Source organism: Lissotriton vulgaris, chromosome 5, assembly GCF_964263255.1.
Source record: "Lissotriton vulgaris chromosome 5, aLisVul1.2, whole genome shotgun sequence".
NCBI classification, from domain to species: domain Eukaryota; kingdom Metazoa; phylum Chordata; class Amphibia; order Caudata; family Salamandridae; genus Lissotriton; species Lissotriton vulgaris.
This window is the reverse complement of record NC_141693.1, coordinates 850,055,013-850,070,296: the sequence shown is the minus strand read 5'-3', so window position 1 is coordinate 850,070,296 and position 15,284 is coordinate 850,055,013. Positions and strand designations below refer to the sequence as shown.

Sequence of the window (15,284 nt, the reverse complement as noted above, 5' to 3'; positions counted from 1 at the left end):
ACATAGGGGATTATCCAATGAATAAAAGAGACATTTGTTTTCCGGCTTTTACACCTGTTTCGGATATTTTCGGTAGTCTCCTTTCCCAAGCACTGGTTTATCCAATAGTAAGCAATAAATAGTCTTCACAATGTATTTACCAGATATCCCTTTGACCTTTCACCTAGTGAAAGAAAACGTCATGTTAGTCAAATGTTCTTTTATTTGCATGCTTCAATCACTGTCATTATCTGATCTATTCATGTGTACATAGACCCCTAGTTGACTGTGTATCATCTTGCGAAAGGTGTAGCATGCCTGCTTCATTTCAGAATTACTGCTCAACCTGCTTTCTGGCTCGGACCTTTGGAGGTGGGGGAACAAGAGACTAGCAGGAGAGGCAACAGGTTTGCAGAGGTTTATAGCCCTCCCATCACAAGGAAAGCTTCCAAATCGCATCAGGAAAAAATACGTCTCCCTCTTCAGGGGAGCTAGACACCCCAAAAGGGTCAAATAACTCTTAAAATTCTGATTGCACCTATAAATGTAGCTTTCTTGCAGTTTTACTTATGAGGGAGTACTAAACTGGGAAAAAACCTATGCAAACTCTCTACTTTAAACGACATCTTTGTGAATTCTTAAAAAGGCAACATGTGTGAGTTCTGTAGGCGTTTTTCACTCGTTATGCATTTAGAAAGTTACCAATATTCTCTACATAGATTTTGTTTGTAAATAAAATCCCCATACAACTTTTGGAAACAAGTTAGTTAAGTTGTCTTTGCTACCTGTGACTCGAAAAAAAACAGGGGAAGGTAAATGTAGTGCTAATTTCTATTACAAGCACTAGCCTTCAACGAGGTAATCAGGCACCTTCTCAGTACAAAGGATTCCCTTGCTTATTGTGTGGGTGCTGAGTAAGGAAGTGTACTCTGGGTAAATCAAACAGGGCATGACTCATTTCCTCCTTAAAGGCCCTATTGCACTACAAACTTACAAAACGTGTTTATCCTCGGTTCAATTTGCAATTTTTAAGGCTTCCAGAGCAAGAATATCTGGGGTGGGGGAACATGTTTTGTGGACTGAAGAGCAGACCAGACCCCCTCCTGCCCCCATCCAGAGCGCCTTGAGACCCTTACGGGTGAGTAGTCACACTCTACAAAACCCTGATGGAATGATTGATTGACGGGAAGGGGGGGGGATTATAGCAGTGGTCCAGGCTATGAAACAAACTTCAGCACTATGTAGACAATGTCAGATTAATTATAATTAATAAAACTTGTTGAACACGCAGCTAGGCCTCTGCAGTTTACGGTTAAAGCCTTCTTAATCTGCCAGAGTAAAATCAGCTTGCAAAATTGTGGTGAATTAAAGAAACCCCATATTATCTTTTTTTATGCGAGTACAAGGTTGGACTGGCCTATAGGGCAATCAGGCGGTGCCTGATAGGGTGGTCTGACAGGTCCATGTGTGGGACAGTTTTCCGGTGTTAGTGGGCTTCTTTGATGGTCTTCTGGGCCAGTTTTTACTCTTGATTTGCTTGATAACAAATATTTTCTGCAACAAGCTCAAATTCTTGCAGTCTTCCATAGCTTGCAAAACACTTACACAGTATGTCTTTACATGTGCAGAATTACCCCGATTTGCAAACATGGGTCATTTTGTGTTTGCTAATTCACTAATAGGGGGCACTTTTATCAGTGGTGGCTCTTCCACTAAGGCAGAGGAGCGTCGCCCCACTACTTTTTAGAAGTGACATAAAGAAAAAATAAAATAATAATAAGTGGATGTTATCATTTTATTTGTACCTGCTGCGGCAGCTTTGCAGGGTGGGCGGGCTGCTTTGATGGCAGGACCAGGGGGAGTGGTGAGCACACCTTCTAAGTGTGCAGCAATGTTTGGCCGGCCCGAAGTGCGCATGAATGTTTGGCAGGCAGTCTTGGGCCACACATTCATGCGCACTTTGCATGTTCTCCTCCCAGGCTGTATTGCAGCCTAGATAGAGAGCATGTCCATGCTCCCACTGCCTGTCAGAGTGCCGAACCACTGCTCTCAGACCACTCACAGTGCTTCATTGCAGAGTTGTGATTGGCTATGGGGACGCACAAAGAAAGCAAATATTTTTTCTTTCTTTTTAACACTCGCTCCCCCGTCTCCCCCTCCTGCCCCTCGCCCACTACTCCCGAACCATGCCGGCCGCCACTGACTTTTATTGTGGTGCCTGGGAGAATTTTCTGTCCCAGTCATTTAATAAAACATGGACCTATCTTGCCCCAGATGTCAGTGGAGACATTTGCATACAATCACTCACGCCTCGTACGTACCTTCTAGTTCTAAGTGCTTTCAAGGTTGCTCTTTTATTGCAAGTGTTGATGGTTCATTACCTTTCTGAAAGGGACAAGAGAAGTTGAGAGATACATTAAGAGAGATGGAGTTGAGTTTGTGTCAAAGCCTCAGTGCATAGATGGAGAAGGTTTACTTTTGTGTGATTTGTTTCAGGGTAATAGAATCTAGAGCCTTTTAAATATCTGATCAGGAAAACACAGAGGTGATGATGGAATGCTTTCAGCACTCTCAGGTACTGGCAGTGACCCTTTCCAGTCAATTCACTATGGCTCTAGTGATAGAGACCATATGTGAGCAATTTGTAGAGTGCTTGGTCACTCTAGTTCGGAGTGTCCCAGCGCTGAATTCCGATAGACGGAGAGGGTGACTGGGCCGCCTCTACTGATGGTTTAAAGGTCTCCTAAACAGCCAGGTTTTTAGGTGTTTTTGGAAGCACACTACTCAAGGCTTTAGTCAGAGATGCAAAGGAAGTAGGTTCCACTGTTTGTCTGCCAGAAACCTAAAAGAATTACCACCAAGACTCTTTTTATTTAATTTGGGAACGCCGAAAAGTCCTGTACCAGCTGATCTTAAACAGCCTTTTGAGTGGTATGGTAAGATCATAGGAAGAAGATAAGTCGGGCCTTTGCCATGCAGTATATTGTGAACGTAGCATAGGGCTTTAAAAGATATCCTTTCCTCTATGGGGTACCAATGAAGTGTGTCCAGAGCTCGCCCTTTGGGAGCACTTTTGGAAATGTTGAGCAGCATACGCTCTGCCACCTTTTGCACTTGTTGAAGCATATGGATGCTCTTCTTGGAGGCCCCCAAATAGAGGATATTGCAATAGTCCATATACCACAAGGGCCTGGACTGCCATTATTTTCGTGTAATCCGGAATAAGACCTAGGATCTTCCTCATCATTTTCAGGACCCCAAAGCAGGTACCTGTAAGAGTGGAGATTTCGTCCAAGAAGGATAAGGTGGAGTCAAACCAAACTCCAAGATTTTTAACTTTGTGGTTCGGGAAAGGTGAGGGACCCAGCTCACTGGGCCACCAGATCAAGGACCAAATAGACGGCTGCTTCCCTCCCACTAGAATGTCAATTTTACTAGCATTTAGTCTCAGACAGCTGTTTTTCAACCAGTTCACCAAGTCAACTAAACAAAGTTTAAAATCTACTGAGCCAAGGTTAGAATCAGTTGCGTATCATCCGCATAAGACACTGCCTGCACACCATGACTTTTCATAAGGTCTGCCAGTGGGCATATATAAAGGTTAAAGAGGGTCGGGCTCAGAGCTGAGCCCTGAGGCACGCCCTGTTTCAACCTCTGGGTGGTAGAGACAAATGACCGTAGGAAGACTTGGAAGGTGCAACCCTCCAAAAAGTTAGCCAGCCAACCTAGTGCAGTTCCTCTCACCCTTGCATCGTGTAACCTATCTAGTAGCAGACCATGTGAGACAGTGTCAAAGGTGGCACTCCGGTCAAGCATGACTAGCCCTGTCATTTTAACATCATCTGCTATTTTGAGGAGGGATTCAGGCACGAGTAGCAGTGCAGATTCGGTGCTATAAGAGGGTCTGAACCCAGATTGCATTTCGTGGAGAAGAGCCTTTTACTCCACAAAATTCATAAGTTGTTGGATGACCATTTTCTCAGCAATTTATGCGAAGAAAGGCAGTACGGATATAGGTCTGAGATTTTCAGGCAGCAAGGGATCTAAGGTCGGCTTCTTCAGAAGCGGGATCACCATTGCATGTTTCCACACTTGAGGGACAAGCCCTGAGCCAAAAGATAGATTTAACAGCTCAGTGAGTGCTGGAACGATGGCTTCTCTGCCTCGTTCTAATATAGTCGGTACGCAGGATCTGAGGGAGATCCAGACTTTACTTTCAGCATCAGACTGTTAGTTTCAGCCTCCGAGATGGTTTTTAAATTTAAGAGCCTTCTGGGTGCATTTAAAGGGGTCCAGGCAGAGATTATAGGCTGTAAATTCCTGGCAGTCTCATGGAAGAATATGTATATTATTATTTATTTAATCCAGGCAAGGTTGTGCGATTTGATCATAAAGGTCAGTTGAGGATGGAATTGACGCTGGTGTTCGTTCGAGAGATGTTAGGGACTTAATTATTTGGAAGAGTTCATTCGACGAGTTTTTTGATTGTTCGATTTTTAGAGCATAGAAGTTTGCCCGGGCATGCCTGAGATCTTTGTGGTAATGCGTCAGGGTGTAAGATAGGCAGTTTTTATATGCAAACCAGCCTTTTGTGTGCTCCAGTAGAAATATTCCAGCCTGAACAGAAATGCTGCTAGTGATGCAGAGGAGAAGCTAACATTTTGTACTAGGGTACAGCTGTCTATTATTTAATCTAAACACATTGTATTAAGAGGTACTGCGTGAAACTGATGCTGGCTGATAGGTGGATCTTGCAAAGTTGTTTGATGATGATATGATGTAGTTAGCAAATTTCCATTCATCGGATATTATATGGGCTGCTGCATGCAGGAGAGAGTTAATTGAGCCAGGATTGTTTCTAAGAGGCCGATATAATAATAATCCACATTTGTAAAGCGCACAATCACCCGTAAGGGTCTCTAGGCACTGGGGGCCGTCGGGAAGATTAAGCAAGCTATTGCCCAGAGTCACATGGTGCTGGGCTAATCTGCCACCGGCCCTGAGGATTGAACCGTGATCCCCAGATTCCGGAGTCAGTCACCCTGACCGCGGCGCCACACCTCTCTACTACAAGCTGTTGCATACTTCAGGTTACATAAACATGTTCGAAAACTTTAATTTAAGGCAATTTACAATGGTCAGGGAGACTGTGGCATACTGGGACATTTCGTGGGATATGGGATTTGCCAGCTCTGCTCCATTTATCTAGAAATGACCTAAACGACATGTGTCAGTTTATTTGTGTTGCAAAACACAGAGGACTTCACCACAGTACATTTGTTGCAATATTGCTCAGTTTCAACAAGGACTCCAGTCAAGTTAGTCCTTCGCAGCAGTTTGCACCTTTTGTAAAATGTTGGCATGTCAAACCTGCTGGAACTTAACTGGGTACAAAGGCCCGATATTTACAGGAGTTTAGACAGTGATCGGAATTACAAGTTGTTTGATAATTATCACACCCTCACAGTTTTCCCCCAATAGATTCCAGCAGGTCCAATCTGTGCTTGCTGCATATTAAATACCAATTCTGCACAGTATGCCTCTTTAAGAGTTAAAAACTTGCAATAGGAGATATGACCACACCCAGTAAATTCTTAGCTCAATTTTCAAGATGTAGTAAATTCCTCACCCTATTCTGCCCGACTTTTATTGAGGGCTTATGAAACGTTAAATCTAACTTGCATGATAATTTCAGAGGAGTGCAGTAATATGGCAGACGTGACCAAATGCATTAGTCCAGACGATGGTGTTTGGCATCTAGCAGAGCTGTGAGTGTGGTGAATTATTTTTTATTGACATTATCAATATGGTGCTGCTGCTGATTTTAAATGTTTTTATCAGTCGAAATATTTTAAAATATGACACAATCCCTTAGTTAGGTATAACATAAGTATCTTATGTTATACCTAAATAAGGGATTGATGTGACCTGCATTGAACAAATGAGGTAGATCATAACAAATGATAGCCTGAAATAAAGAGATAATGTTCTCACTTAGTTTACTCTAGCATGTAATACATTGCCCTGTGGCTACCAGGCAATGCATAACATGCTAGAGTGAATGGCTGATGGCTTCAGGGGCAATTCAACATAATCTTTAGCTTTCACTCCAGAACCAAACTCGCAGCAGAAAGTGAGAGTATGTAAACTTCCATGCAGGGCTCTCGCCCTTTAGCAATCGGAGTCTAAAGACATCGGTAAGGATGCTGCGTTGTTTTGGGTGGAAATACCTCATGTGGTAAATAATGATACCACATGGATCAGTATAACCACTTCATTCTCAATTTTGCACATAGGGAATGGGAAAAGAAAACGTTTCTGAGGAGTGAAACTCAGGACTTCTTTTGTGTTCCTCTGCTCCCATTTTTCCAGGTCGTAGCTTATTAATGTTTTAATAGAAAAAGAGTGGTATTTGTACACTACTACTAATCCCAATTTAGGTGTAAAGATCCTTTTGTGTCTGAACTGGAATTAGCACACGAGTCAGAAAGAGGCCCTACACTCCCTCCAAAAAGAGCATAACCTTTATCATGCAGTGCTGACACAAGTTGATAACATGTGAGTAAAGCTTTGTTCCTTTTACATGTTATGGAAAAACTGAACTCAAACCTTTTATCAAATGTATGACAGTGCTCAAACAGTAGATCTTGTATTTGTTATACTTTCGTTCCAGCTCAAAAGTGATGTTATATTAAGTTTGTAATTTTTTTTTTACCAATGTTAACATTTTAGTACCGGGCCTGACCTTAAAACCAGAATGTGTTCTACTTCCGGGTGATATGTGGATTTTTTTTATTAGAGCATAACAATTCCTGGCCCTTTGATTAGGAAATACAAGTGGTGGTTAGAGCAACACACAGCAGGACCCGCCATCTCAGCAATCAGAAGTATTTATTTTGATGCTCTGTACTATTTGACTTTTTTGAGTTTTCATGTTCCAGAAATCGGCTGATAGTGTAAGCTGTTAGATGTTGGAAAGGGTAGCAACTATATGCTCTTATGTAGGCACTATCCCATTGCGCCTATGGGCCTTTGCTATGGATAATAAATTGACTCTATGCTTTGTTTTGTGTAAGCACAAGCACAAAGCGTTACTTAGTAAATAAGGGCCATAAGACCAAAAATCCTTGTAGGTTACATCACAAAAGTGGAGGTTTTGTCAAATGCTTATACCAATCGTCTATTACTTTCAATAACATTAATTATTTTATGTTTATTTAGATACTGGATCAGATTTGGAAGAAGCCAACAACTTAGACCGGACATATCTCCTGCAGAATCTGCCAGCAATTCTGGACAAACAAAACTTTGAGTCAATGCCAGAAGATGTTATGATAAAAAATGGTAATGATTTAATTTTCATGCATACTGTGACATGTGGTGGTGTATTGTTATCTCATGTTACCATATTTTAGGGAAATATTGGAGGACATAAGCTGCATCAAGTTGCTGGCTCAGAAGCTGGCTTCCATTGACTTCTAATAATATAATAAAATATAATATAGATAATATAATATAATATTGTGTTGTATTGTATTATATTATACATTGCCTTTAAGGAGAATATTTTGATTTTGAAGAGCAAACAAAACACAAGATGATTCTATTTGGAAAAGATGACCAGACGTATAGTAGTCCAGTGGTCCAGTAAGTAGCTGTAGAAAATGGTGTACCAGCAGAATTAAGCTGCGAGGTGTCCTTAAAAGGAGAATATTTTCTTGCCCAGAAATAATGTAGATGCCTAACCATTTGCTTCTTTTCTTCCTAGCCCAAATTCCACTTGGGAAAATTACCTTTAGTCAATGATGTTGAGTTTCTAGAGCAGGTTTATTCCATTTAAAATACAGTAGTCAACAAACTGTTATGTTGTGTACTCAGGGATCGTGAAATGCAACTGACACTGCACATCGCTTCAAGCCTTTCAAGTTCTTTGCTTATAAAGGCTGATAAATTTAAATCGACCAAAATCTGGGCGAATTGTCAAAAGACTGTACATTTATAGTGCATATTCTTTTACAGAATACTTTAAAAAAATTCAGGGCCTGATTATGATGTCGGGTGGACCGTCAGTGACAGGCGTTTGGTGGTGGTCCGCCTGACAGCCAGGATAGCGGTCTGACTGCCGCATTATGATGTGGTCGGTTTGACCGCAGCCGGTGGTGGGACAGACCAACACCTCTGGGGCATTGGTCAGACTGTAATCCCTACATTCTGAGTAGTGCATTTTCAATGAGCAAATATTTTTTTTCAAATTTGCATCCTGCAGTTAACCCCTTGGCCGTGGCGGTAATTCCGCCATGGAGCTGGGGGTAGGGGGGTCGCGCGGCGCCACCATGCTTGTGACGGAACACGACGTCACGAGCCACGGGCTGGCTGTGCTCATGTTGGCGTGGTTCCTTCACGACTCCGCCCACTCACTAATTCGCCAGCAATGGCGGGGAATCAGTGCCGAGAGGGCAGAGGGGCCGCAGCATGACGGAACCACGCCGTCATGAGCACACTCCACCCATGGCTTGTGGCGGCGTGGTTCCGTCACCTGCATGGTAGGGGTTAATGAGTTTCGCCCTAACAATTTAGACACTGAGGCTAACATTTGTTATTTTTCACACAATGGAATGCAGTGTGAAGAATAGTGGTAGTGCACTGTACGAATCACAGAAAACAGCAAATGAGGTTACCACTTTGCAAAATGTGTGGCTATGGTTGATAGGTGAATCTTCACTGTCTTACATGGGCATTGTACTAGGGGTACACTCTTCAGCACAAATTTGTAAGCGTGACAAAACAAAAAGGAGTCAGAAATGTAAGATTAGTGTTATAGAGCACATTTTTCCAGACATTGAGGGCAATTCACTGCTGGGTCACAGCAATAAATAAAGATGCCTTACATAATATATCACATTTGCTGTGCTACAGAGACAGAGGTCAAATGACAGGGTATGTCTTCTGACAAATTACTGCTTGTTCTTTTAACACAGGGAATGGTGTTTGCTTTTCTTTCTCCGTCTTCAAAGTGAGAGGACTTTTTTAAAGTAAAATATGTGACAAATTTGCTTAGGTCCAAGGACTGTGAAAGGCTGTATGATGTCATTTTTTATGTAACACACATCAAAACATAGGTACCTATAAATGAACTACACAAATATTTTGGAATATATCAGCAGATAGGAAGGAAAAAGAAACACACATTTTTGTAATTATGAAGCGTAATGGCAACAAAGACTTTTACCAAGATTAAAATCAATCAATACACTTTACTAGGCGGTGCGCAAATGATACGAATTAACTGAAAACTGATTTCCACACATTATCTATAATTTGTGTGCTATGTAGTTTTATCAGAAAAACTTTATGTGTTGTGCAAATGTAGTGGATATTTCAGTTGGAAATGAAAATTTCAATGGAGAATGTGCTGCTAAACGTGATCATGCACAAGCATTCCACTTGTGAATGACTTTCACACATACATTGAGAAATATGAATGTTGCCAAATTGCCAGAGCTGCTGACTTTGGATCTAGGAAAACAGGTGTGAGTCTCAGTATGATTCTGAGCAAATCACTAGGGGCCTGATTTCTTAAAGGGCCGCCGCACTTGTGGCGGAAGGTCCGCGGTCATTAGGCTGACTCCGCACTCGGGGTGGAATCTTTGCAATAAGAATTTTAATTGCAAGATTCCGCCCCAAGTACAGAGACTCCCACACAACTGTAGGACCTCCGCCCAGAGTACGGAGGACATATGTGAATCAGGTCCTTAATCTTTAGTGCTTAAAATTAAGTTAATCCGTCATTATGTGATGTGATCTGGTGCTCATTTAAAGTGCTCCAGTGCCCTTGGGCAGTGTTTGTGCTTTATAAAACTTCAATATAGATATGTATGGAGTCCAGCATGTGCCACTGGCCCGATTTGTAACGCAAAAATGAATATGAGGACGTACCCCATACTCTGCTATAGAATAGTTTTTTCAGATGTTCCAAAATCACTGCTATCAGCATTTCAGAAGCCTTGAGATTTTAGTCAATTGATGCCACAGTCCAGCACCTCACTCTGAAAAGTGTTCCAGCTCCAGTGCAGTTTACCATCAGCCACTTTTACCGGCAGATCAATATCTTGCCCACAGTCCGATAAAGTCATATCAAAGGGCATGTAAGGAGTATATTCTTTTGCTAATTCACAACACCTTGAAGGCAAGTCTACAACTGAATAAAAAATAATAACATCTTCAACTCTTTTAAAACTAGGTGGTCTAGAAAGTCTGTCCTTCTAAAAACTGTATCGTGCTTCTGAAACGTTTGGGGAAGAATTGCTTTAGACTAAATTAAACTTGCACATGTAGACTTATCAGGTCATTGATAGTTTGACCTCTATTTTGTCCCTGCTTTTACTTGATGTGAGAGCTTGGTTCAAAATCAGATAAGCATAATTCAGTAGATTTGACTATGTATCAAAGCATACTTTTTTTGCACTGGCCCACATCGGTTATTTCAATCTAGCAGAAATTAACAGTGGGATGGGGAAAAGGGTTTGGGCACAGAGCAAGGATTAATTGTCAGTGCAAAGTAGTTTTTGAATATGAAAGTTGAACTGTTCCCATTGTTTTCACCACATTGCGGTGCTTTGTATCACTTTGAGTTTCATCAGCTCCAGCACAGACTCTTAGTAAATGTGTGCCTTTAAGTTATTGGTCAATAACAATATCCGATGCATGTATTACCCACATACATAATTATGAAACATGGTGTGACAATACTTGAATTCATTATGGTGCATAGAGGTGAAATAACATTTTATGTTTATCTTTTTCATGCTCAATCAGACGCAACACAAATTGGTTACAATCCAAGTGATAATTTGAACGAGGTGAGTGGGCCTTTCTTGTGTATATTAATAGTAAAAATATTGCACCCCACCCTGTATTCTAAGGCAATATGTTTTGCCTTTTTTCCAACACTTCAAAAAGCCCTAAATAAAATGAAAAATAAATTAGATATATTTGGATCGGACTTTAAAATCCCTGTTCATCAAACTATTAAGAGATTTGCAGATGATACAACCATCTTTAATGTGATTTAAACGTCGTGTTAGGTTTCTGTTCTTGAAAAATGACTAAGGCAGCCTCAGAGACACTTAAAAAAAATAGGCTCCCTGGTACTCGGCACAACAGTCTCTGAGAGGTCACTGTATGAGAAGTTTCAGAAGTTGATTAAACAATTAAATGTTGCGCCTTATAACATACATATGATTTTAGGCAAAGCAGTGGCATAACAATTTTTATTTTATGGCACTGGAAATTTACTGCTTTGGAGATAGCAGACTCTGTCTTTTCTGTCAATCTGGTGTCTTTGATAAAATATTATGGCTTACAGAAGTACCATACCTAACTGTGGAGGTATTTTGAATATTCATCATTGACTGATGAGAATTACCTCAGTTTTCGAAGCAGTCACGTGTAGGCACGCTTTCTAATATCCAAACCAACTTAGAGTCCTTCTAAGCACTACTCTCTTTAGTTATCCTAGCGCCAAGACGCCGCAGCATTCGAGCGCTTTAAAAGTACTTCAGTCAGTCAGTCAGTCACAGAGGGTTCAGATACTCAGTCACAATGGAGATCCTCGTGATGAGTCACATATAACTAACATAGAAAAGTTTCAGAGCTAGATTTCAGTTTTAGACATCTTGTACAAGCAGTCTTCAAGCAATGAATGTGTGATCTAGCTTATTACTTTTCCATTAGGTGAAAAGTTAGGGCGGTTATTGCGTTATTCTGAAGACCAACCATGGATTTTTTGATGTAGTTAGGTGGTGGTGTGTTGGTTGGTTGATGATAATAATTGTACCACTGATCATGACTATGTAGTGTTGTTCTCTGTAACCTTGAAATCAAAGTGTCTTTCATAAGATAGACCTGGTTGGTGGTTTTCTAGGTGATGTTGGTCTTAGGGGAATTGTAATCTGCTGTCGCTCTACCTTGTGAAGAAAATGTCTATGGTATTGTCCGTGGTCAGTCAAACATCGTTGTAAGTCTCCTTGCCTGGACTCAGAGGAAGACTAACATTTGAGGGGTTTTTTGTCTTAAGGGAGGTTTTGCTTGGATTTGATTGTGAGTAAGGAGATTGTTACATTCTCATTCTCTGTTGTAGGAACAGACTTGTCTTTCACATTTCAGTTAAGTGAGTTTGGTGTTACAAGAGTCATTAATTACACTGTGGGTGCATCTTCAATACTATGATGGGACTGCTTCAATTAGTTTGCTAGGTAAACTCTGTGGCTTCCGCACAGTGCTTGTGTATGATGCACAGTCACTTGTCCTCATCTCTAGCTAGTGAAACTCTCATAGGACTGAAGTAATATGTGATTCCAGGAGTTGATAATCTATTCAGAGAAGATATGGTTAGACCCTCTATATTATACTGCCGTGATCAAGCCTTGAGGTGACCAGTGATTATACAGTAGTGACGAATGGTGTGTTGGCACTACAATAGTTGCTAAGGACCTTTAGTTTTCAGTTTTCTGATTTTAAAGCCACAAAGCTATCTAGTACCTTCAAAGGTCAGCAGGGCGACATGAGTACTCAAGAAATTAGCATAAATAAATACATTAATAAAACATGTTTGGTGAAACATTATGGTGGAATCCCAAAGGCATGGCATTCAATGTAATATAATACCCTTATTTGCTAAGTCTGTTTTATCAGTGAAGTTATTGTCAGAAAAGTATTCTGTCATTATTATGTTACATTAAGGATGTGGCAATTTAGGAAATCTGATTGTGGCCTTCATGAGAGCTGTAACTGAACTCACAAAAATCCCCCAAAAACGTAACTCCTAAAAAATAAACTGGTTTCAATGTGAAAAAGCCTCAGCCTTGGTTGTTTAGCTCAAGCAGCCAGCAGCAATTTGATCAGAAAAGGAGTTTGTAGTAATCAGGGACCATGCTGGAGATATAAGGTAAACGTAGGTTTATTCCAGTGGTAAATAAACAGGTATAAAACTTCATCAACAAGTATATAAGTCCATTGTATCAACAAGTGCAGATGTCTGTCAGCAGTCCCACCGGGAGCAGCCTGCTAGCTGCTCAGCCCCATTCAACCACTGTCATCACTCAGACCCAGTCACTCAAATATTCCACTCATGGCTCACACCAACATTCCACATAGGACATTCATCCAGGCTGAGCAGCTAGGAGCAAGTTACACAATAGATACATAGTAATACGAAAATACTACAGAGTTTAACCAGAAATATATACATGGTCCATCCTCGAACCATGGTAGATAAAAAGAGGAAGATATAACAATGAATAGAACAGAATATAGGGGGTTAGGTGTTATGGCAAAAACAAAACTGTTCCATTAAAAATGGCTAAGCGAAAAACAAATGTTAGCATCTGTGAACCGTGACTTATGCACACTTTGTGACTAAATCACAATGTGGGGCAGTCTAGTAAAAGTTTTACATTTGAACTCAAAAACGCTTTCAAAACTTAAAAATCTTTAGTAGGCAAGACTGGAATCTATAGTCCAAAAGGGGCTCCACCGGACCAATTAGTCTAATAGCTGTTTCTCCTTTAGCCTCGTCATAATTGTGCAAAATCTGTTGAGTGGAAAAACATTAAGACACAGCTGCAAAGGTTATTTTCCTCCTAATTAAGTTAGAAACTTGTCTTGTTGTTTCTCAGAAATAACCTCCAAACACCTATATAACGTTTGTAATTATGTTTCTTTTATGCAAAAATTCTCCTTAAGTTTCCTCAGACAACAGTCCTTTGGTTCAAGATGCAGAAAGGCTCTTCACAGCTATAGTTCTGCTTCAACAGCAAAATATTAAAATTCAACTAGTTTCTGGGAATCCGCTGTAGCGACTCTAATTTACCTTTTCCAGTGAACCTTTATCTTGTAAGCACAAAGTGAGAGGAGGGGTCAAAGCACAGAAAGTAGAATGGTTCATTTGGAACTGGTCTAATGGCTTTCTTTTACTTGGCAAGAAGTACTTATCCACAATGCTCAGCAACACTGCAAACACTTTAAAATTCTAGCTTAATGTACGCAGACTGCCATAGAATAGCGTGTTGACGGTTTTACTCTTTGTACTTCCACTTGCCTGTGCATATTTGTGACCTACATCACCAAATTTTTTTTTAATTATCATGTGTAGATATTTGAATCCTATGTAGAGAATAGTTTTCGAAAATGTCCAAGAAGTCACCAAATACAATAAGATACTGCAACCATCAACCTACACTTACTTAGCAATATACTCCTAGTTAGGTCTACTGTTTGGTTTCCACGACATGACAGCCACTGCCGATTTTGTTATTAATTGTGTTGACTTACAGTAAATAATGTCAGATGACAGTGCCAGAATAGAGTTTTAAAAAATATGTTTTTAGTATATAGCAATTGTTAATCAGAAAAACGTATTATGTCCTTTCTTTGCAGGCATTTTATGGAACACGTCGAAGGAATGCCCTGCTAAGCCGCTTGTTGTCAAAGGAGAGGAAACAGTATAAAAAACGTGGAAATCTGTCCGAGTGCTTCTGGAAATACTGCGTGTGAACTATTGATGGAAAATTGTTATTTCATCTTATATTTTTATGGTTAACCCCTTGGACACCAGTACTGTAAATACAATTTCCTGATTTAGAAAACAATATCAGCCATAGGGAACAAAATGTGAAGCGGACTGGAACACCCCAGCACATATTATTTTGTGTTTGAAGATTAATAAATTCTTTATGTTTTGAAAAAGTCATGTGATTATTTTTGTAATGTCATCCTTCCCAGAACAAAGCAAAGACAACTACATTTAGAGATTAGAAAAGCCATCTGTGAATATATGGGTACAATTAAATCTATTCTAAACTAAGTTGAATGTGGCTATGTCTCCTTTACTCGCTAAAATAGCAAAATCTAATCATGCTTGCATTTTTCTTTTAAACGTTTTTATAGCTTTCATGACATCATTGCTGAAATAAAGCTTATGCAACAACAGCAGTATTATAGTTGGATAAAAATGACAGAAGCATTCCTCTACTGATATTTAAGGATTGTTAAAGTTGTGCTAATCTCCTGTCTGAGTATTTGATTTTAGGTTTTAAAAAACACAGTAGGACCTGAGACTGCTATGGCATGCAAAAAACCATAGTGATATTTTATTATAAATGATTTATTTTAAGTTTTAAAATATTTTTTTGATTGAAGTAGCAAAACAAGTCATTTGTAATATAGTTAGTTACATTTACCTAGAACAAATGAAGACTTGCAAATCAAAATATAGACAGCTATATGCTTTTGAAAAATGAGAAATA

General features: G+C 40.1%; 1 protein-coding gene across 1 annotated transcript in view; it reads left to right on the top strand.

Moving 5' to 3' along the window:
* UTS2 (urotensin 2) overlaps positions 1–14,809 on the top strand; it is a 61,390-nt gene extending 46,581 nt beyond the window's left edge. The window contains exons 2-4 of the mRNA XM_086922403.1: positions 7,201–7,323; positions 10,795–10,838; positions 14,416–14,809. Of these exons, the coding sequence (XP_086778529.1) occupies positions 7,201–7,323; positions 10,795–10,838; positions 14,416–14,532 (284 nt within the window). The 3' untranslated portion in view covers positions 14,533–14,809. The remainder of the gene's footprint in view (positions 1–7,200; positions 7,324–10,794; positions 10,839–14,415) is intronic.
* The last annotated feature ends 475 nt before the right edge of the window (positions 14,810–15,284 follow it).